The sequence below is a fragment of the Myotis nattereri genome (assembly GCF_964212035.1).
Source record: "Myotis nattereri genome assembly, chromosome: 9".
In the NCBI taxonomy this organism is placed as follows: Eukaryota; Metazoa; Chordata; class Mammalia; order Chiroptera; family Vespertilionidae; genus Myotis; species Myotis nattereri.
The window spans coordinates 22,643,644-22,668,037 of record NC_138084.1 but is presented as its reverse complement, the minus strand read 5'-3'; the positions used below and the strand labels follow the sequence as shown (position 1 = coordinate 22,668,037).

Here is a 24,394-nt window from a genome sequence, read left to right as displayed (position 1 = left end):
ACTGCAAGACATCTATGAACATGGCAACAGAAGTACCAACTTTAGCATAACTATTATTGATGTCAGTAATCAGCCAATATGAAAGCTCTGAAATCACTTGAAGACTTGTTACAAGACTGATACACACTCAACAGATACCAAATTGAGCACAGTTCAATACCAGTTGTTTCATAGGCCTCTGACTAGAATTGACCTACTGCTGGATGAAATTCGAGTGTGCCACATATAAAAGACGGATCCACAGAGGGGAATACACTCTATAATAAAATCATAGGAGATAAGCTTTAAATTCACAATAGAAAGCAATGTTCTTAGCTTAAAATTCAAGGCACAAAAAAGTAGCTCACATTAATGCAAAGATTTATTTTTTCAAATAATTGTAATAAACAATGGCTAAAAAGCACTGAGTCATAAGCAAATATAACAAAATGATGTAATCATGCTTCATGTGAAATTCTTGTCTATGGAACCGATAGATTAATGACACTATGAGTTGACCACTAAACTGGGAAAAAAATACCAAAAGAAGTAATCAATCCTTTGTCTCTTGGAGCTTATCATTTTCTCAGGAAGGAATTTTTTTAAAAAGCCTAACAGAGATCAAAATAACTTTAAAGCACTTTGTATAAACTACAAAATTCACAAGCACATACAATCCAGAGTCCATAAATATCCCAAGGGGTACTAGGCAGAAGAGAGTTGTGAAAAGTAGGCTAACTTAAAATATTTTCTTATTCTCCTCGCATTCTCTTCATAGACAGGGACAGCTATTTCTAAAATACTTGTTCTGGGGTAGATTTGTTATCAAAAGAAATCTGGTCACATGCTGTTGTCAACTGAAAAAAAAGCCATAAATAGTTCATAGCTCCTCTAATCAAAAAGTGAACTCTGTTTATCTACTCCTTGAATCTGGGCTTGCCATGTAACAGACTTGTCTGGCTAATGGAACCTTAGCACACAAGATGCAAACAGAGGCTCGGGGAAAGCTCATATCATATTTGCTCTCTTTGTGGCTTTTGGAAGCCAGCTGCCATGTGAAGAAGCGCATGCTACCCTGCTAGATGCTGAAGACACAGAGATTGATCACCCCTATCAATTTCCAGGCCTGTGTTGGAGGCCATCTGGGATCAAACGTGGGACCTCTGGTGAGCTTAATAAAAACCATCTAGCTGAACCCAACACAAATTGCCAACCTACAAAATTAAACCTAATATCTATTATTGTAGGACACTAAATTTTGGAGTGGCTTGATACATTGAAAATGATCCTCTATATTTATTGGAGATGCAACCGCGGTATATTCCCCTGACTGGAAATCGAACCCAGACTCTTCAATGGGTCCATGGGCCAATGCTCCAACCATTGAGCAAACAGGCCAGAGCTGATCCTGACAATTTTAAGCTCTTCTAAAGGGCTTCCCAATTTCAAATAGGTGAGAAGGAAGAAGTGGGCTGAGAGTTTTCCATTTGTAATTTACCCCTCAGTATTGAAACATCAAGTCAGTGAAAATCCAGAAAGAAAAGAAAAAAGAGAAGAAACTGAAGGAGAAGGAGGAAAAAAAAAAGAGGAGAAATGGAATGGAAGATAAAACCTGTGTCCTATTATTAAATATCCTTTGATGAAATTATTTCATAAACCATAGAGCAATTAGGTAGTTCAGGATACTATGTTGTCTTATGGGCAAGTGAGGGGCATATGATGGCAGAGTTAATAAAAATTAGAAAGCTGAAGGCAGGCCCTTTAGGTAGACTTAGAGAGAGAGAGAGGTAATTAACCTGATCACAATGAAGCAGATGAAAAGGTACAGGAGTCTGCTTAAAATAGGAGAGCAGAGAACCAACATGGACCACTTGGTTATGGGCTGCTTAAACATTTATTATCTCAAACTATTTGCTATATGACTAGGTAAAGCTAAAGTCAACACATATCCATTACATTATTGATAATAGTTAAATGATTAATGCTTGTTAAACTGCAGAGAACAGCAAATGAATTAGTTTCCAAATTTATTTCTTGCCCTACTAGATTCATTATTAATATGTCATAGTATATTGGAAAAGACTGCAATATCATTTAAAATTAAAATCCCTTTATTTAAAAACAAACAACTTTTTTCTCAGAAACTAGCTTTAAAAATAGTTTTAAATATTTATTCATGAGGCTATTTATCACAGTTTTGTTTGTAATGAAAAAAATAAAGCAATCTAGAAAATATCCATCAGACTGGAATGAACAAGAAACTGTGCAAATTGAGTCAATAGAATGTGGTGCAGATACAAAATCATGGCAAAAATATCAAAATAAAAAAATTATGTAGCAACAGGCAGAAAAAGGTAGTGATATTATGTTCTTGGAAAAGAACAACTCAGATATAAATATGTTATAATGAAAATGAGGTAGGGTAAAGATGCTTAGGGAAAAAGGAAATAGAGTTAGGATAACAAATCACCTCCCCACTCCTTATCCCTGCCCCATTTATTTTATACTAGAGGCTCAGTGCATGAAATTCGTGCACGGGGGTGGGGGCTCTCAGCCCAGCCTGCACCCTCAGGGGATGTCCGGCTGCCGGCTTAGGCCCATCCCCCCCAGGGATCAGGCCTAAACCGGCAGTCGGACATCCCTCTCGCAATCTGGGATGCTGCATGCACCAGTGACCATACTTTTCATACAGGTGAAAGGCATCTTGCTGTTGTATGGGCAGCTACATTTTTTTGCCCTGATTATAAAAATTAGTACATAAAATGATCCTTCTGAGGCAGTAGTACCATTTTCCTCATCTTATGGGTGGAAAAACTGAAGCAGAGAGAAGTTAAGTAATTGGCTTTGTCACACAGTTATAAGTATCAGGACTGACCACAAAATGTGCAAGCCAGAGTCCATGCATGTCATCACTGCATCACCCTGTTTTTTCAGTGTTAGAGTAGCTTTGCCAGGTTTTAATTTTTAAATCTAAGAGACTCTTCCCAATATATAGGGTAGGGCTCTTAGGCCTAGCCGGCGATCAGGGCTGATTTGAGGGGCGACCGGCGGGTGGGGTGATCGGAGGGCCTCTGCTGGCACCCGCCTTGGCTGGTGACCTGGCGCTGCTTGCTGGCCAATCCTGCCCACTGTTGCCAGTCACCTCCCTCTGTGGGGTGACTGGTGGGTGGGGCGATCATCGAGATCAGTCCGCCAGTCATTCCGCCATTCAGTCGATTTGCATATTAGGGTTTTATTATATAGGATGTTGAGACATAATATGATAATCTTTTAGTAACAAAAATATTTAAAATAATTCCTCTAGTCTTAATTACATAACTGTTTTCTTTATGATCACATGCCATTGTAGGTACATTTGATCATGGTATTATACTCTAAAATACCAACATGAGATAAACACACTTTAAAAGCAATGAGTAAATAATTTGGTTATCCTCATCCATATAAAGGAACGATTCAAATGCTCCCAGAGCCTCTTAAAAATTGCTGGAATGCATGGGGCACACCAACACCTCCTTGAATTTCCATTGTCATTAAGTAGCACAAGCCAGGCTAAATATGAAGCTTATCTTCTACTAGCATGAATACAAATGAATAATCTTTTGTCAGCCATGTATGTCTCCTTTAAAACACTTCAGATAAGAAGCATACATTAGTCACTTTGTTCAATCTTGATTTGGGCATGGACAAACAAGCTAATAGGCCAAAATTACAGAAGCATACAACTGCTTCTCTAGGCACAGTGATCCACCTGGTCCCAACTATATTCTCCTGTCTGATTTCTTTAATCCTTCACTGCCCCTCCTCAGGTTCACCACTGGCCGTACTGGATGCAGTTCAGTAAGGACAGAAATGATAAAACAATAGGTTTGTATTATAGTCATTAGCACAAACACACAAAAGCAAATTTTACTTGTTCATGATTAATCTTACTAGGAACTTCTTGCTCTTGCTATCTGTTAGAAAATTAAAAATTGCCCATAAATAGAACTTGCTTATAGGGGTAACAACAGTGTCAAAATAAAAATATAAAATATTTTATTTAATAGCAAAACCTTCTATATCTCATCCCCAATTTCTCATTTGACCATTTACTGATAATTAATGTTTGGCAACTAGTGTGATTTAAAAGATTGGAGGTATGGCAACATTCAAGAATCTGAACATTTTTTAAAATATATTTTATTGATTTTTTACAGAGAGGAAGGGAGAGGGATAGAGAGTTAGAAACATCGATGAGAGAGAAACATCAATCAGCTGCCTCCTGCACACCCGCCACTGGGGATGTGCCCACAACCAAGGTACACGCCCTTGACTGGAATCAAACCTGGGACCCTTTAGTCCACAGGCCGACGCTCTATCCAATGAGCCAAACCAGTTAGGGCAAGAATCTGAACTTTTTAAAAATGAAATTGAATTACTTAAGTTGTCTGCACTTTCCATTAAAGACCTTCCAGCTGCCTGTAATACTGCCCTTTAATACATGCCATGAAACCATCTTTCTGGTGAGAGTTTTACTACAAGATATTTTTAATATTATTCTATGATGACTAAGAGGTTTACTTTTCCATGGCAAACAGTAGGGTTTTGATATATAGCATGTCCAGGCTACAATAAATACTTCGTTAAATAATGTGAGTTTGAAATTTTAAAAAGCAGGAAAACATGATTACTGAGAAATTGCTCTACATGAGCAATGAAAAGAGAAATGTCTGTTTTTGTGTGCTAATTCTCTAAGGTCAATCTGTACAAATTATTAGTACTTTTAAGAAAAAGTTTTATTCTAACAGGAATAAATAATTCATGATTATTTAATGCCATAAAACCCATCCATTCAATACCAGAAAAAGTGAAACCTAGAGCAAAATTATAAAATCAAGATCTAAAATAAGAGTTAACAATAGTTAGGGTGATATATTTATGTTCAAATGTTTACATAAAGAGACCTTTTTCCTGAAAACATATTGCTTTTCCAGGGAGATAGTCTTTCAAATTGCCTAACTCTATTCTGAGAACATTCACACACAGCCTGTTAGACTATTTAATATGTTTAAAAAATAGGCCCTAAGTAGAGGTAATATTATATAATAGAATTTTTTTTAATCTCAGAAATGTAATCTACTTAATATAATATCACATTTCTAAATTACATCCTCTAGTTAAGAATAGAACAATCTGATGTATTTTAAATGCACTTGGCTTCCATTAAAGGACTTCGGAATGAGCCACATAGAATGTTTTGGCATCCATCCACCTCAGCCTCTTTCAGAAACTGCAAATAAAAAAGCAAATGGAAACCTGAGCCAACACCTATGGGATCTGATCAATACAGACAGGAGGCACCTCCTTCCATCTCCAATTTCCAATGTGTAAAAAAATTATTAGCGATTTCCTCCTTCATACTATAATAATGAGTAATTCAGCTACTTGCCTAAAAATCTTCAAACACTGACTATGTATCTGCTAATTTAGGTTAAAATATACATTCTTAAGATTTTCAAATACCTTACTAAAAAATTGGGAAGAGAAAAATCACCTTGGCTTTTAAAAATCACATAAATAACGGTTTCATTTTCATTTAATATGTCACATTTCTAAGGCACAGGAATAGTAGCAGTTTGCTAAACTAAAACATTTAAAAATCTCACAAAATAATGGTTTTACAATTAAAAGTATTTCCCTGACAGAATAGATAGCAACTGAAAACTCCCCAAATTTAAAGAGAATCCAGGATGTTTGAAACTAATGGCTTTAAATGAAGCAGAATTGAATCAATGGCTTCCCAATGCCAGACAATCAGCTTGGCTTTTTTGCTTCTTCACTGACTCCGCCAACTATTTTGGCTTCAAATAGAAGGGACTTCAATTAAAGATAATGGTTGTTTGGCTTGAAGGAAGACTAAAAGCTAGAGGCTCTAATGTATGTTTCAAAACACTCAGGAAGCAAACAGTCCTTGGGATACTTTTCATAGAAGTCTGAGTTGTTCTTAAGAAGTTAAAGCTGGTTGAAGAGAGCTGAAAATGTGAGTACAACAGTATTTCAGGTGTGAAAGCCAGAACTCCAAGAGGAAGGAATCAGACATCATATTGAAAGTAAATGGAAGCTGAGCCAACACCTATGAGATCAGATACAGATAGAAAGCACCTCAGAAAGATCGCTAACCTCTGCCTCAACTGTCCTGACTAAGCCAGATAATGATTCCATTTCATTTGGCTTGCCTAAGAAGGAATGTCCCCCCAAAAGAACAATCCTTTTAAAATTTATCCAAGAAAGAAACCCAGTTCTTTACTCAAGTCAAAAAATGTTGATGTATCACCAATGGCACTCAAACCTTTCCCAAGGAGAATGATACAAAAGGGTTTCTAAAAAAAAAAAAAAAAGTTTTTCTGTTGGCAGAAGAACCATGGTCCTGTAAAAAACCAACTTTGGAATAAAAATATAAGTATTGTCTACTACTTCACAAATGTGTTTATTAGTTTCAGTCAAATCTGCTTCCCTCCCTCTTTCTGTTACAATTTAATCACATACTATTTGAAAGCACTGACTATTGTTATTGCTCATACAAGAATCATTAAAAAAACTGAATTGTCAAGTTGAATTTGGTCCCATTTGTTATGCAGTTTATACAGAAGCTATTCAGAAAATGAAGCACATTATAGAACACAGGTTAAAATGTATTAAAAGTATCATTAAAGCATGATAGCTTGGCAGTTCACTTTTCCAGGAGAAATTAGATCTAGCCACACATATACTAGTAGATTCTGGGGAGAAAAAAATATTATTATTATTATTATAATAATAAACAAGAATCCACTATTTAGAAAGATGAATCTTCCCATAACTAAAAAATCCTTCTACATGGAGTGTGATTCTCTGAAGTGTTCACACATTTAGAGATTAGAAACACAGGCACAGCCCAGTCAACCTAGCATGAGCTTAAGAAACATCTGTTGAAAAATAATGGGTGAAGGAAAAGAAGTCCATGCTCCCTTTTGATTCTAATTTTAGCCCTGGTGAGGATCTAACAAACAGAACCTAAATTAAATGTGTCCCTTTCGCAATACCAAACAATTCTATCAACCTGTGAATTGTCCTAATACAACATTTCACTGTATTTGAATTTCAACTCTAGTCTGGGTTGAAGTTAGTTACAAAGGGACCGAACTAAAAATAGACTCTGGTGAGTGAGAGGGCTGGAGCCTGTCTGCCTTGTCAGCTCCTCTAGCCAGCAGTGAATGGAAAACTCAGGGGATGTCTCATCATGTGTAGACATTGCCCCTTAAGCAAATAAATGTAACAGCCAAAGCATGGCTTGGTAGCCTAAGGAATATCGCAAGACACATTTTCAAAGTTGGTAAATCAACTGCTTTGCCTAGGAATGGAAATGAGTATGCTGTGTCTAACAACATGTTTGTAAATCGAACAATAGTCAAAACAGTTTGCCCTTCATTTTCTTGATTAAATTCCTAATAACAACAGTAGCATCAAAGCAAGATTTTTGCTATTATCCTCCCAGCTCTCCACATGGGTTGTCTCAACACAATAATAAAGCATCTGGATGAAAAATGGGAAATACACAACCAATCATCCAGCTGTTTTCTAAAATCCCAGCCGTTCAGTAATAGGCAGGAAATACCTAGCATGACAACAGAACATAATAGAGCCACGTTGCAGGTGACTGTAGAAGCTTTCTGGGTACACGCTGGCATGACCTGATTTCAAAAATGGGAAGACATCTACCTGGATCACATACACACAAAAAGCTCTCCATGAGAAATCTGTGAGCCTGGACGGGCAGAAGCCTTCCTGAGCTGGGCTTTTATTGAATGAAGCAAAGGTCAGTGGAGTGCAGGGGGGTGAAAGGAGGTGGGGGTACCAAGCATTTTACATGTCTACCTCTGCAATTAAAAATAAAAAGCAACAGGCTTAATAACTGAAGGTAAAGGTTAAAAATGGAAACTAAAAAGGAGGTCTTCGAACACTTTATTTTGATCAAGTTTATATTTGGTCAGAACTTATATTAGAATATTCTACTTGTATTTCATTTCCAAATCCTTTCAGGGGTGCAGTAAAATATTTAAAAGTCACCTGACTTCCTAATCTCCCTTGCAAACCCTATAACACAACTACAGCATTTCATAACTGAAATGGAAAAAAAAATGTTTCCAACATATAATTTTCATCCTATTTTAGCAACAATGGCAAGACTTATCCCAAGCTCAACTGATCTCCAACAGTGATACCACAGACAAGCAAAAAGGAAAGGGTAATTTCTAAACAAAGCCTCTCCCATCCAAAGAATCAAATCAGTCCCTTGAGTGAGTAAAAATAGTCTGGTGTCACAAGATGATTCACACCTTAAAATACTGTATGTTGCTTCATCCCTGTTCTATCTAATCTAACCCTTCTTTCTCCACTGTTTCTCACACGGCCTTGAAGCCTGTAAAGTGTGTGGATTCTAGTAGTGAAATGACACCTCTGCTCTGTGGATGAGCAGCAGCAGCTGAATCAGCAAGGAGTTCTAATTGTGCTACGCAGATTTCATGATTTCTCCACTCCTTGAAGAAATGCATGCTGACAATAACCAACATGAACACATCATTCAGCTTTGTGTTGGCGACATTCACTCTCAGAGCTACAATTGGTTGTTTAATTCCATCTAAGTTTTAATACCGCACTAGAATAAGGGAAGAGGATGCATAGAGGTGCCAACTGATAATGTTTGAAGGATGTGAAAGAATCCCTTGCTCTGAAGGGAAAGGTGAGATCTATCCTTAATACGACATGCAGCTTTAATCCTCAGCAACAGTTTAACGGTTTTGTATGTGAGTGCTCTCAAAGACTAAGAGCAAAGGGAAGTAGGATACTGGGCCATATATATTATACACATGCTTACTAATTTTGGCACCAATAATAAGTGATCAATGTACTTTCCCAGATTCCCTGAACTAACAAAAACTAATAGCATAATCAAATGAAGTAGTTTTTAGACTGATCTATTTTCGCCATCAAATGAATGACTTCATTTAGGCATGACTCCTCAACCTTTGCCAACCTCCTGCCTACTCCCTATCCCTCAATTAGCTTTGTTTCTCCTTACATCCTGTTGTTACTCCAGCAAAAATGCAGTTTACTAGCTTCACATTCATTGGATCAGATCTGGAGGAAAGAGGTCAAGAATTATGAGGATACTTCTAGGAACCCAGAAGGAAAATATATTCTTAATATTCCTTCTCTCTCATCAAGATTCTAATCCTATATTACAAAGAGGGGAATATGCAAATTGACCATCACTCTGCCACAAAGATGGCTGCACCCACAATGGAGGCAGGGATTCTGTAACACAAGATGGCTGTGCCCAGAGTGGAGGCAGGGTTTCTGTAACACAAGATGGCTGCACCCATAGTGGAGGCCGAGTTCCCATAATGAGCCTTAATGAGCAATCAGCAGGGACCTGAGGCTGCACCGCCCCCCCCCCCACCCACTCCCGTGGGGCTTGACAGGGGACCTCAGGCTGGGGGACCTGACACTGGGCTGGGGGACCTGAGGCCGTGACCCCTGCCCAGCGGGGCTTGACAGGGGACCTCAAGGTGTGCCCCCCCCCACCCTGCCCCAGTGCTGGGCCAGGGGACCTCAGGCTGCCCCCTTCACCCCGGGCTAGGGGACCTCAGGCCATGCCCCCCACCCAGCGGGGCTTGATGGGGAACCTGAGGCTATGCCCCCCTCTTGGTGCCAGGGGGACCTGAGGCTTTGCCCCCCGCCTGGCGGGGCTTGACAAGGGCGGAACCGGCCAGGTCTGGATCTAGCCCAATGTAGGGGGACCGGCCAGGTCTGGGTCTCACACAATTTTGAGGTGCATGTGGGTGGGTGGGGACTGGACTTGGGTCCCGTGGTACACCCCAGATTCTGACAGGAGGAAGATTTTCCTATACATTTTACTAATTTTCTTTCATCTCTGACACTTCTATTATAGAGAAAGGGAAAATAGCAATATTAAAATATTTCCTCTAATTAATCTTTCATTGTGCACAAATTTCATGCACTGGGCCACTAGTTTGGTATATATGCATTTCCCTATGCTGTTTTCAAATATACTAAAATAATCTTCTAAGCTGATTAATAGCAAATGGGGCAAAACAGATCATCAAGCAATCTTTTCATTCCCTAATCAATTAGTAACTAAGATTTTCACTTGGTGTGCTGGAAGATAAAATACTTGTATCCACCAATTTAAATATAATCCACAAATTTAAATATAATGTGGAAAAGCCAGGACAAAAAGAAACCAAAGAGAGAGAGATTTCATTATTTTCTTAAAAAACATGAATAAATGAATCATTATTTATGGGATAAATTGTCCCCCAAATAAATGGCTCTAGCTATAGATAACAACCTCCAAATCTCATAATAATTTTTTTTTTAATATTGAAATAGAGATACTACTCAAGCTAATAAGATAGTTTGGAGCCCTGGCTTGGTAGCTTAGTTGTTTTGGAGTGTTGTCTCATGCACCAAAAGGTTGTAGGTTCAGTTACCAGTCAGGGCACATACCTAGATTGTGGTTTGATTCCTGATCACATACTGGAGGCAATCATTCAGTGTTTTTCTTTCACATCAATTTCTCTCTCTCTCTTTCTCTCTCTCTCCCCCCTCCCTTTCCTATCTCTTAAATCAATAGAAACATATCCTCAGGTGAGAAAAAAAAAGATAGTGTGGAACTTAGAGAGTCTAGCTTCTTCTCAAAGCCATTTTACTATTAGTTAAATCATCCAAAAAATTAAAATCCACCCCCAACAGTAATACCAACAATGGCATCAACAAGGAATGGCAAATAAACAAGTAAACATAAATCATACTATGTTTCCTAGAGATTCCATTACCTCTTGATAGATTTCAGTCCAGTGGGAGCCTTATTAATGATTTTCCACCATGCCTGATAGCAAATGAAAGCCTCATTTGGATTATGATCCCTACCAATTGGAGGAGAAAGAAGACTCACTCAGGTGATATCAACACCATTAGTGTTCTCCATAGGAACCATCAATCTATTCAGGTACGAGTGAATTAAGCTTATAAATAGAATAGCATGCATCCTCCATGTTAACTAACGTAGCCCCTGTTATTGAGAGAATTGAGAAATACAGCCCTGGTTTCCAAGATATATGGGATTTTCCAATTATTTTATAGTTTCGTATGTGAGGCTGAGCGATATTGGAACATTCATCAAAAAAGCAAACAACAAAAACAAAAAACAAAAACAAAAAAAACACCCAACAATAACCTTAGACATTTTACTGCTGGAATTGAACCTAAGAGAATTAAGAAAGTCATAGCAAACAACAGTTCCAACGAAAATACAGAAAGATAATGATTTCAAATAAGGCTATTTCTATAGAGCACAAAATAGATCCATGGAGCCAGATAGTCTAGTTTCCATGCAATATGCAACCTTTATGTAACAGGATTAATGTCCATGAAAAATAAAATAAACATGTTGCAATATTCCATAAAACATAAAAACCCTTCCTGGGAAAGAAACTTCATATTTCTTTATACCATCGGATGTTAAAGAGCTTAGCCCTAATAACACTATGGCAATATGGTACAGAATGCCAATTTAGAGTGCAAAGAAAGGCTTTTCAATCCTTAAGTCTCATCATTTCTCCCTAACACATGGGAATTATATACTTTCATTACACTCCAAGAAGCCTCCTTCAATGCCTTGGACTATTCATTTTGCTTGTCCATTTTTTGCGAGAACAAAGGCAGAATATGAAATACATGACATAAATGTATGGAAATTATTAATCTACTTATTCTAAAACAAATATAATTCTTTGGCTCAGCATTGGCACAGCTTTCGTTGATATCCACAGGAGCTATTTAACTGCTCTGACTGATTGAAGATGTGACTGACTCCTCAATAACCAGTAGCTTAAGAAGCTCTGAATAAAAATGCCTTCATGCTCTCTGACCCCAAATATACATCTCTGGTTTAAAGAATTCTTAAAAAAAATTTTTTTTCAAGTACATTTCCATATACTGCCAATAACTGGAAAAAAAAACAAGCATATTTTCCATATGTATTATTTATTTCTAATAATTACTATTAAGAACAATGATAAAACTATTACGACCAATGATAAAGTTGGTATTTCTATCATTTTCACAGAAAATGTTAACTTGTATATTCCTTCAGTAACTTATATGTGGCTTTACATCATTCGCCACAATAGTCACCTCTTGGTTATCTCTACTAATGGGAGGAGCCATGCCATAGTTGCTCCTAAATCCCTCATATTTCCTTTGGATGAATGTGGCACACTGAACAACAGACTTGGCTTCCCCATTAGGTTTTGCTTAGCTTGTTTGTTTTAGTGTATTTGTTGTTTCTTTGTATGTATTGGTTCCTTTTTATAAGGTTGCATTTTCTAGACTGGTTGTCTAATGAGAGACCACAGTTCTGAGCCTGAATAAAGCCAAACTAGGGTGAAAAACCAGTTGTGGAAATCTATGCAGCAAATAATTTGCAGGTCAGGAAGCAAAAGTTGACTGTGGATCAACTATCAAGATCATTTCACTCCTGGTAGTCTGGATACAAATCCTTCCAAGTTACCAGTAAGAGCAAATGGGTAAAAAAAATTAACTGTATGTCACCAACACCATGATCAGTAAATGTGAGAATACCCTTTCCTAGACAATAGCAAGACACCTTCCTTAGCACGTTGTTTGCTTTATATATCTATTCCTATTCCATTCCCACTTAGTATTACCCACCAGTCTAAAAGGGGGTGTTAGAGTTTCACTTAGAGCCACAGCTCATTAAATATATGTTATGTTCTTTAAAGAACCCAACTCATGCCTTGGGATTAATTTATTTACCATAAATAAAGTAACCATATTTTCTGAACCTCAAATTGGGCCATATGGTCTGATATGTATTAGCATACTTTTTTTATGATGAAGATACTGTAAGAAATTGGGACTGCTATGGAAACGGAAAACCGAGTCCGAAATAAAACTCCTAGCACAGCCCTAATCTTAATTTACATTTCAAAAGTGCATATTCCCATTTACTGCAAAAATAGCTCTGCTTTCTTCAGCCTTGAACACAAACCCCTCATTCAACCTTCTTTCAAATCGGAATGCTGGTCTCTGTACCAAAAAGTAGGATTACCTTAACCTATCATGGTTACATTGCCCTGGAAGACCCTGTGCTTCAAGTCAAGTTTCTTTGCAGGCAGGAAAACCAAGAGGTTCCTTTTGTCCATACCAAATGTCCCTTGCAGTAATCTGAATGACTTTTGGGTCAGGAAGATTTTCTGGAAGAGGCCCCTTTGTTACTGAATGACGACCCGTAATCATTCTAAACTGTATCAATAAAAAATAGTTTTAAACAGTTATAAAGAAAATTATAAACAGGGATGTTATACTCTGCACCCTGCACATGAGCATATCACATGTTCATTTGAAAATGTAAACCAAACCTAAGTGTTATTTCCCACTTTACCTAGAAACAGCTGCAATGTTAGTGCTGAAGATGCATCGCAGTCCTGAAAATCCACAATGAACACCATTTCTGATTCTCTTGGGATGTGGGGGTACTAGTGTTTATGATTCTAGTGCAATTAAAAATAATTTTCTATTGGTTGGTGTTGACTTTCTAAAAAAATGAAATATATATATATATGTATATATATATATATATAGTGTGTGTGTACCTTCACTTAAATCTTTCTTCTTCATATATTGGATTCTATTTCAACACATGCTTAATGAAAAGATGTTTCACAAAGCTTTAGCAATCCTGTTCAAAACAAAATTGACAAGAAAAGCAGCAGCACTGTGAAATACTACATGTGTCTGAGCATAAAATGAGTTTTCCAGCACAGGTCGGAACACTGTGTTTACTGACAAGATTGCACTGTAACAACGCCAGAAATCAAAATGTTTACTTACCAATTTGTATTCAACTGGAGACTGAGGAGTTATTTTTTATTAGTAGTAAGTGAATTCCTTCCCTTTAGAAGTTGTTAGAATAAATAGCTTCCAAGTACACCCTATTCATTCAGCTTAGTTTATATTCTAAAAACTCAATCCCATACTCCTGGTGCTGCATTTAACCCAATAGTAAGGCTTTAAAACTATTTTGTTCTTGTTACTTAACTATAAAATCAAGGCTGGTATGACTTGAGGGGTACTTAGAAAATATCAAGCTAGTCTGATACTTCCTACGACTCAACAGAATTTTGGTGCTAGAAGGACTCAAGCGATAATGTAGCCCAATAACCCAACTTTACAATAACCCAACACAAACTGAGAATTAAGGAGATGAAATGATGTGCCCGTGGTCAACAAGCCAGCTCTGGACTCCTAGACCACCGGTCATTCCTCTGGCATCCACGAACTCCCTTTCACAGAACTGAAGGGATATTTAGTCCTCCTCTCTTCTCCATAACTGTTATGCATAATTGTTTCCTTTTCAAGCAATTAATTGCAAGAGAGAACAATGCATCCACCCTTGAAAAGATTCTGATTAAGATGACCCTCAAATATTGTACTTTTGGTAACATTTATTATCATCTGAAAAGCAACTTAAGAATCCCAGATCCCAAGAATTCAAATCTCTAAATGGGTCACGTCTCTTTTATCTTACAACCAAACATGTATGGTGGCCTCTAAGAAGATGAAGTTGCCTAAATTAGTTACAAATAGCCCCTGAAAGCACATTTCTCAGTATAAAATTGTCACAAATGGTGCTAATGCATTTTAACTAGCTTTGACTTGGAAAAATTCTATAAATCCATAACTACCTTCACACATTCTCTGTAAAACAAGTATTCTGCACAGAAGTGCCCCTATACAAGTCTTAAGGGCTTCAATGCTTCCTTCTCAGAATGGAATCAAGATCCAGACATCCTAAAATTAATGGATCCTGCAGGGGGGAAAACCCCATACATTTAGTGGTTACCTAATAAAAGCCTATGACTATCACTTTTTTACTCTTTTACCCTTAAAAAGAAACTATGTACAATAAAGGGAAGCCCCAGGGTCCCCAAATGATTGTATTTCCTGGGTTCTCAGAATTGTTAATTCTAAAACATGTCAATTAAATGTAATATAACTTTTCTTATTTAAAAGAGTGTTGTAACACATTTGTAATACCTTAACTAATAATAATAATAAAAAAATAAAAATAAATAAAAAAATAAAAGTGTTGTAGAACCAGTGAAATACAATGTATTTCCTTCCAAACATAGCCAAGTCATTGCTAATGCTATTATAGAATGTTCAATAAACATCGAAGCTGGAGAGCATGCATTTAAACTATTTTAAGATATAACCAGACCTAGTTGAGAATGGCAAAAGAGAGATGGTACCTTGTCCACAGGGTCATCTTTAAACCATGGCATGCCTGAAATCTTGCCCCAAAAGAAGAAACTGCAACAGTTATTTAATGATAGGCTCTCTTGTGTGTCTTCAAATCAACTCCTTGTAAGGAGCCTCAAATTAAAGAAATTACCCATGATTTTCACAGCATCCTAATAAAGCAGATGTAACTTGCGGGCTCTTAATCTCCTAGAGGAAGATTAAAAGCAATTTAAACATAAAATTGGACATTTACATGGAACTTATTTCAGAGTTTTCACATGTTTTCATTTGCTTTCCTGTAATAACTGATGTAGCATATGCATCATGTGCCCTCTTTTTTTGCTATTGAGGAAACTGTGGTGCAGAGATTAACAGGGTGACTTTTCCAAATAAATAGTGGCCAACCTACATAGGCTTACAGGGCTAATGTAATGCTTGTTACATTTTTTGCTTCTAATCCAAAATATAGAACAATGCCATCTTTGAAGTCTTGTTTTGTTTTGTCACTCTCTATTGCCCACTAGAGATATTTGGTCTACACATTCAATCAATTCCTCTGTTTGCTGCTTTTCATTCTCCAAGGTGTTCTCAAGAGGTGTTGCTCTATAAGTGGTGGGGAAGAAATGGGGAGAAGGAAGTAGCTTTGCTTTTAAACCTAACATTGGATTTACTTTGAATTTTAAGTATCATTAAAAGAGAGGTAAATTTTATATTATTGTCAGATGATGGGCTGGGGTTAAAAAGCTTGATAAAAGTTATTCTAGGTCTTTTTTTTTTTTTTTTCAAAGTTCACAGTTGTTAGAGTTCATTATGTACTGAGATACACAGTATCTTTTTCCCAAACCTCAGGACAATCATTTTATAAAGAATGGAAGTTGAAGAAACACTGGAGAGAATAAGGCCTATTACATATTCTGAGTTTGCTAACCTATATCTCATTATACCTTAATAGTGCAAGCCCAATCACTAGCTGTTATCTCACATTCTAGAACACCTTGTTATGAGTTAAACACTTATATGTGTCATAAATTCCTTTAATAATGATGGTGATGTCGAAAGCAAATGTTTTGACACAATTCTTTCTTATACCAATTTTAGCAAATGGAGTGCCAAATTCTGAGGTGAATCCCCACATTTTGCTTGTATGTGGCAGCACAAAGAAATAAATTTAATAAATCTATCATTTATGTTATACATTTAATAGAAAGCTCTTAAGCCATAATCACTGTAGCATCTGGGCATCTATTTCTTCATTAATTCTGTCAGCGCATGCATTAGCTTTGGTTAAATTATTCTGGACTTAAAGGCAGAAGAATAGGATGGTTTCAGAAACATCATTGTAATAGACCGATTTCAAAAGAATTCAGTAGCTAAATTCAACGTCATAGCCCCTTTGCAGATCAGTTATTTAGATTTAAAAAGAGAAGGGAATCTGTGCGGTTATCTGCATGGCATTTAGTCTCACACAAAGAAAAGAAGAGAACAATAAAATAGGACTAAGAAATTATTGTTCCAATGATTGTCATTGAACTTTTACATTAGTAAACATTCACAGTATGAAGTCTCTCTCAATCTCCAGCATATAAAGTAGTGCAAAGAAAAAAAGAAAATTCCAGTGCTGGGATTTCTGAACAAAACTTGTTACATTTTCTCTGATGTCATTTCTCCCATACTGTTAGGCATTTGCTCTCGTATCTTCCCAAAATTAATAATAAAATATAAACAATTTCTAAAGACCCCTGCAGCCTTTTTAAAAGTTAATTTCCAGTTAAAAATAAACTTTAATTAAATCCAAGATAGAATTGTGACCTATATGCTATTAAATAATTCACTTTCTTTTTTTTTTTTTTTTACATAGTAATTCTTAACAATTTTTTAAAAACAACTACGGAATTCAAAGACATGAGATGATATTAAAGCACTGATAAATGACTGTTCAAATTCATTAGTTCTTACATAGTAAATACTTCAAAATGCCAACTTTTCCCATTACTGCACGATTACTAAAAAACGTTGACAATTTACTTACACATACACACACGCACACAGCACACACACACACTCATTCCACATAGCCATCTTTACTTTTACATCCTTTCCAGTTAATGTGCAAAATTCTTGCATCTTAATAAAAAATATAAAGATTGAGTTGCTCCTATTTAAGCCTCCCTCTTCTCCAAGATGCATCATTTATTTGATATGTAATACAAGTTTATAACAATTATGCCATGTATAACCATTAAATGGTGTACTACTGTATGCGTTGGATTCATTTGCATATTTCATTTTCATAACTGCACTCTCTATGCATAAATATATTTGGAGATGCTGGGCTTGGGGGCGAGGGGGCAGTGGCGCACGGAGAACAGGATTCACACATCAGTCTCCACAGCCTTCGCGTTAGAGCAGTTGTTTTTATCTGTCTCACTGTCATCCCCCTTTCCCTGACACTTCTCCTTGGCACAAAGAGATTCCTTAACTCCTTCTTCCATCTCTAGATACTCTGACTTGTCTCCCAGAGAGGAAGAAGTAGAGCTCCGAAATTTCCTCAGCAAATTAGAAGGGATGTACGGGCAACTGACTGCATTCTGTGTCAGTTGTGTCTGTTCCTCATTTTCAGTCTCTCTGTGGTAGAAATAGTTAAAGTTAGAGACAATCACTGGCACTGGCAAAGCAATGGTTAAGACACCCGCAATGGCACACAGGGACCCCACGATCTTGCCCCCCACAGTGATGGGCTTCATGTCCCCGTAGCCCACAGTTGTCATGGTCACCACAGCCCACCAAAATGCATCTGGGATGCTTTGGAAATGGGTGGTAGGCTCATCTGCCTCAGCAAAGTACACAGCGCTAGAAAACAGGATGACCCCAATGAAGAGGAAGAAGATCAGAAGGCCCAGTTCCCGCATGCTGGCTCGGAGGGTGTGGCCCAGGATCTGCAGGCCTTTGGAGTGCCTGGAGAGTTTGAAGATCCGGAATACCCGGACCAAACGAATGATCCTGAGGATGGCAAAGGACATGGCCTGCTGCTGCTGCCCGTTGCCACCGCCCTGCTGCTGGGCCAGGTCCGTGCCCAGGGTGATGAAGTAAGGCAAGATGGAGACAATGTCAATGATGTTCATGATGTTTTTGAAGAAGAGCGCTTGGCTGGGACAAGCGAAGCAGCGAACCACAAACTCAAAGGAAAACCAGACAATGCAGACTGTCTCCACAATGAAGAAGGGGTCGTTGAATACCGTGTGGCCCGAGCTCTCGGGGTGGGGCGGCGAGGTGTCATTCAGCAGCCCACTGTGCCCACCCGCGCTCAGAGCCAGGATGAGATCCCTGTCGTCCCTGAACTCGGGCAAGGTTTCCAGGCAGAAAATGACAATGGAGATTAAGATGACCAGGACGGAGACGATGGCGATGCCCCTGGCCGGACTGGAGCTCTCCGGATACTCGAAGAGAAGCCAGATCTGCTTTTTGAATTCATTCTCGGGCAAGGCCCTGTCCTCCTCCTCCCTCACGAAGCCCTCGTCCTCCCGGAACTTGAGCAGGGCCTCCTCCCCCAGCTGGTAGAACTTCACCTCCTCCGTGAAGATGTCAAAGGGCACGTTGACCGGCCTCTTCAGGCGGCCTCCCGACTGATAATAGTACAAGATGGCATCGAAGCTGGGCCTGTTCCTGTCGAAAAAGTACTCGTTGCGCAAAGGGTCGAAGTACTGAGTCCTCTTCTCGGGGTCCCCCAACAAGGTCTCCGGAAACTGGGCCAGAGTTTTCATCTGGGTCTCGAAGCGCAGGCCGGACACGTTGATCACCACGCGCTCGCAGCAGTCGCTGTAGCGCACGGCGCTGTAGCCCCCGCCGCCCCCGCCGTCATCCTGGGGCAGCAGGTCCGCGTAGGAGCCTTCGTCCCCGGGGTGCTCCTCGTCGCTGTAGTAAAACCGCCCCTCCTCTTCCTCCTCCTCCTCCTCCTCCTCCTCCTCCTCCTCTTCCTCCTCGTCGCTCAGCTCCCTCAGGATCTTCTCCTCCGAGCCGCTGGGCATCAGGTCGGTGCAGTGCGGGAAGCTGCTTGGCCGGTGGTGGCCTTTCTTTTTCTCCGGCTGCTGTCGCCGCCGCCTGTGACGGCGTGGGCCGCTCTGAGGGTCATGGGAGGTGCAGGCCCCCCGAGACTGGTGGTGGTGGTGGTGGTGGGAGCCCCCTCCGGGCCCCCCGCTGCCTTCCACGGCGGCCGTGGCAGCTGCCACAGCAGCTGCTGCCGCTGCCCTCGAGTGGGCCAGCCTCTCCCGCTCCCTGGCCCGGGCCTGGGCCGCGTAACCGTAAGGCATGTGACTGTTGCACCCTGAGCTCTCCGCACTCACCATCGCCACCTCCATGGTGCTGGTTTGGGGAAATGGCTGGTTCCAGTTGTAGAAGAAGAAGAAGAAAAAAAATAGGGCAGCGTTTTTCTTTTCTTGCTCACCAAATGAAGGTAAGTTTGGAGCCCTCAAGCAGATTGCTTGGAAGACTGAGGGTATTTTCAGTCCAACTTTGCATTTTCTGTTTTTAAATCAGCACGCCCCATGCTCTGTCTTCCCAGGGATTCGACATGGCTCTTCAGAGCTTGGCTGGTCCAGGTGAACAGCCTAGCACTCTCAAGCCTAAGTCAGATAATGTCCGGGTCTCCCAGACACCTGTTTGGGGTGGGTGTTCAAATTTGGAAATACATCTAGGATATGGATGGTGATGCTGCTGCAAGATTCAAAGGCAGGAAGTCTCCAACGGCCAGCAGTTGTGACTAGAAGATGGAATATATTTTTCTGCCATGGAAACTGTCCAAAGCTCGGTCCATCAGATTTGAATAAAATGCGAATAAGCCTTTCGTCTCAGCACTTGCCTTCCAGTGACTGCTTAACCCATGTTAACCCGAGACTTGAAGTACCTCCGGCCATCGTCCCTCACACCTATCGGGATGATCCTCCAGGCTCTTCCCTTAAGTTCATCACAGGCTTCCTGGACCCAGGGGCAATGCCAAACTATCAACAGAGGCAAAGACCTTGGGAGGTAGAGAAGGTGCAAGATGAGGTGTCAGCAGGGGCAAACCCAGCTCTGAGGTCTCCATAGAGATCAAGAAAATGCAGAGTATCCTTCAGCTAAAATCATGCAGAAGAAGCGCTTCACCTGAAAAAGGAAGGAAAACAAGCATGGAAGAAAAATAAAGAGAAGAATCAAATCATAAAAAGCAAACTGAGCATTTCCTTCACATACACTTCTTTCTCTTGTCCTCGAGCAAACCATATAAAGCACCAAGCAACCATAAATTTCCAAGGAACACGGGGCAGGTTGTTAAATCTCCTTCTCACTAAACATCCTTCTTTCCTTCTTCTTTGGATGTTATTTCAGCTCAGGCTATTTTCTCGTCACTCTCATCATTCCACAATAATGCTGTCGCTTTATAGCTATTTCCGTCATGCATTGATCTTAAGGAATTTTAAAAAAATTTCCACTCGTAAATTTTTCTGAATATAGTGTCCTTCCCCTCACCCCCCTTGATTCAGGATTAGAGAAGTCGGAAAAACAGTTTGCTTTTTTAAAATCCAGGCTCCAGCACTTGAACAAGCTTCCATCACTTCGTCTATAAACTGAGGATAATGCAATCTCCCCATCCCACCTTTGTAAGGATTACATGAGATAGTGGATGGTGATCGAGTAACACATTGACTTGTACATAATGATATCAATAAACACTGGTAGTTACTAATTACATGACAGTAATCTAAGCTTTGATTATCTATCTATCCACAACCAAATGTGTATGTCCTTAAACCACTGTTTGAAGTAGGGGAAGGATAGCATACAAGGACATCAGGGCATTTGGAGACTCACCAATGGCCTGTATTAAGTTGGTACTTCCTGACTCCCTGAAGCATGTCCCTGCCACCCACAGTCTAGGAGCTAATCCCAGTTTCCACTTCTCTAATAATCATTTTCTCTCCTTGCAGTTCCTCCATGTTCATCTCAATGTTCCCTCCTACACTCTTTTCAAGGGATTAGCTCCTTATGTTTTAAATCCCAGTTTGTGTGGACTTTGTTGTCAGCCTATTATACTCCCCTTTTATTTAATCCATAGCTCCCATCTCCCAACTTTCCCCTTCTCTCTTTCTCTTTCTCTTTCTCTCTCTCTCTCTCTCTCTCTCTCTCTCTCTCTCTCTCTCTCTTTCTCTCCCTTTATTTCCAATCTACCACTGCCAGATCACATCTTTCTTGCAGCCTGCTCTGTCCCCACTGTCTCTTGGTATTCCTGGCCTTCCTTCTCCCTTAGTTTAGCTTTCCCAAGGTCCATCTAACTCATCTCCTTCACCAGAATCTATAAAAGCTCCTGTCCCAATCCTCTGTCTGTCTTGCTTCTTCCATTCTTTCATTCTATCCCATAGGGTCTCTAAGAATGCAGAAGAGTGGCCCCGAGAATTGGGGAGGATAAGGACTATTAGAATTCAGGACATCTACTAGCCTCTAGTACTGGAAGCACTTGGGGTGCAAAAGAGAAATGGTTTTCTGGAGCCATTAAAGGGATTTGGCTCTTGACCACCTGCTGCTTGCTTCTTGCTGAATCCCGTCAGCCTAGAAGCTTAAACACACTGAGTTTTATGAAGTGACAAGCAGGGAAGTGGCAAAAATATATCCCTTCCCAATCAGAATACATTCTCCTAGGGTAAGAGGCAAGGTTGATTGGGACACGACACTCAGGAAATATACCTGTGAAGGTGCCTCAAATGACATTCTTCCTTTGCCTGACTCCTAACGTCATCTCATTCTCTGAAATGTTTACCCTCAGGAGGCCTCTAAATCGCTGTTTCCACTGTGGAGGGTTAGGCTGACATCCTTTAAATTCTTTCACAGGCCAAATAGCTCGAGAGTTTGCTCAGTTACTTCCCAACTCCCTCCAAGCATTTAAAACACACTATTTAAATAAAGCCCCAGTAGAACCAAAGTGCCTCTAAATTTGTATACTATGTATACCCCTCCCCCATCCAACCGACTTTCAGAAGGTCATTAATCAGAGGGGCTTCTCATTCACCATGAACTCTGCAGGAAGCCTAGACCTGCCCTGTTTTTGCTGTCCACCAAATCATTTCTTAAGTTTTAGTTTAGGTTTGCTAGGTTTGTTTTATCCAACTCCCCCAGCCTACAAAAAGCAAATTGCCCTCCTTTTAACTGGCTACCAGATACCTCACTATCCCTAATCGAGAGAGAGAGAGAGAGAGAGAGAGAGAGAGAGAGAGAGAGAGAGAGAGAGGAGAAGGAAGAGGAAAAAGGAGAGGAGGAGAAAAGGGGGGAAAAGGAAAAGGGGGGGGGGAGGAAAAGAAAAAGAAAGAAAAAAACCCTTCCACCCCGCAAATCAGACTGGTTTAAAATCTCTCCTCCTCCCCAAGGTATTCACATGAGGAGAATCTATCCAAGCCAACTCCCAGGAGCCTTTATGAGGGACACTTTGCAGGAAAATTTCCCTTCCTCTTTAACACCATCAAACTAATAGGATTTGCAGACTACCAATTCCCTGGTCCCCCCAACAACAGCCACGCATCCTGTCTCTCCTCCTTCCATCTCCCAACAACAAGGCTGTTTTCGTGTCTCAGGGCTAATTTCCACACCTGTCTTAGGGTGGTACCTAAACCTTACCAGAGAGGAGGGGGGGGGGGGGGAAGAGAGGACAGATTGAGAGAATCAGAAAGGCTAACAACCGTGAGAAATAACACACTTCAACGCACGCCATTTATACAGTCCCTGTGTGTTGCTCAAATGCTCAGAAAATGCTCGCGAATCCAAGTGTTGGGAGAGGCAGCAATTCAAACCCGTCCACCAGCTGTTCCCACAGGAACGGAACCGGTGAGTCTGGGATGAGGCAAAACGATGCTAAATCTAAATACCACCTCGTTGGGAAACGACATCTTTAATCGCGCCCTCGTCTCCAGACCTAGGTTCGCGCTCGGGCACGTTAAGCAGGGCGCATGCACCCCATCCCTGAGATTGAGAAAATAACAACTGTTGGCCCCCCGGAGCGCCGCGCAGCATCTGCACCTCCCTTCTCCCACCTCCTGGTTTATTTTTAACCGCCTTCCATTCATGCCCTTCTGTCACATTCCCGATATTATTTGTCCCTCAAATGTCCACTGCTTCTTTACAGCCAAAGGTGGGAAAGGGAAGAAAGATACGAGAGGCATCACACTTACCCTTCCCGGGAGGGGTCCAGAATAAACATAAAGACAATTCCCCGGCTGGCTTTGATTTCCCCCTTCAAGCTGCAACAGCTGGAGGAGGGGAAGAACGATCCTGGGGGTGGGAGGAATCACGCCTGGGTGGCAGGTGGAGGCTCCAAAATATCCACGGAACAAGTTCTGTTGCCTGGCCAGGGGGGCACAGAGTCCTCGCTGCAGGAGCCCAGGTGTGCTGATCGGGGCTGCCCCGGGGAAGACCCCCCAAGATTTCTGGCTCCACTGGAGTTCCGCACAGGAGGGCTTGCCTGGGAAAGGACGTCAAGGTTCCCCAGAAAAAGAACAAAATCCTAGACAGCAGCAATCACTTGTTAAGCCCGGATTCCTCCTCCAACATCCATCCCTCTCGCTCTCGCGCTGGCTGCAGAAGCAGCACACGCCTCCTGGGCCAGGAGCGCCGGCGGGGGCGGGGCCGGGGCGGGCCGGGGGTGTGGCGTTCACGCTAGTCGCCCCGGGCGCCTCCCTCGCCGCGGGGCGGGCGCAGTCACGACGCGGACACTGCCAGAGCCCCCTCCACCCCCCCCCCAAAAAAAAAATGCCAGTTCCCCCCTCCCCCCGGTGCCGAGGCTGGGGGAAAGACTGGGAACCATTCCAGGAACCCCTGGCTGTCGCTCCGGCGGCGAGGAGCTAATCCCGGAGGGAGAGATGTCCTTTGGAGCTGAAACGTGGTTCCAGACGACAGAGCCGGAGCCCCAAGAGAGATCGGGGGTCCAGTCTTGACACCAGGGTGCTTCTGGGCGGCTTCTCTCCCTGTCCCGCTGTCGCTACAGCTCCCATGGCACCCCCACCCCTCTAAAGGGCTTGTGGGCTTG

At 40.8% G+C, this 24,394-nt stretch overlaps 1 protein-coding gene across 3 annotated transcripts in view; it reads right to left on the bottom strand.

Annotated features, from left to right (window-relative positions):
- The window catches only part of KCNA4 (potassium voltage-gated channel subfamily A member 4), a 37,625-nt gene extending 13,678 nt beyond the window's left edge, over positions 1-23,947 (bottom strand). Inside the window, exons 1-2 of one of the 3 annotated variants that reach the window (XM_081098630.1) lie at positions 23,541-23,941; positions 15,779-20,490 (exon numbers count right to left, since the gene is read on the bottom strand). In XM_081098630.1, coding sequence (XP_080954756.1) covers positions 17,724-19,706 — 1,983 coding nt within the window. In that variant the 5' untranslated portion in view covers positions 19,707-20,490; positions 23,541-23,941 and the 3' untranslated portion in view covers positions 15,779-17,723. Of the gene's footprint in view, positions 1-15,778; positions 20,491-21,195; positions 21,428-23,540 lie in introns of those variants that run through there. The other 2 variants (XR_013996399.1, XR_013996398.1) reach the window with 2 other exon arrangements.
- Between the last annotated feature and the right edge of the window lie 447 nt (positions 23,948-24,394).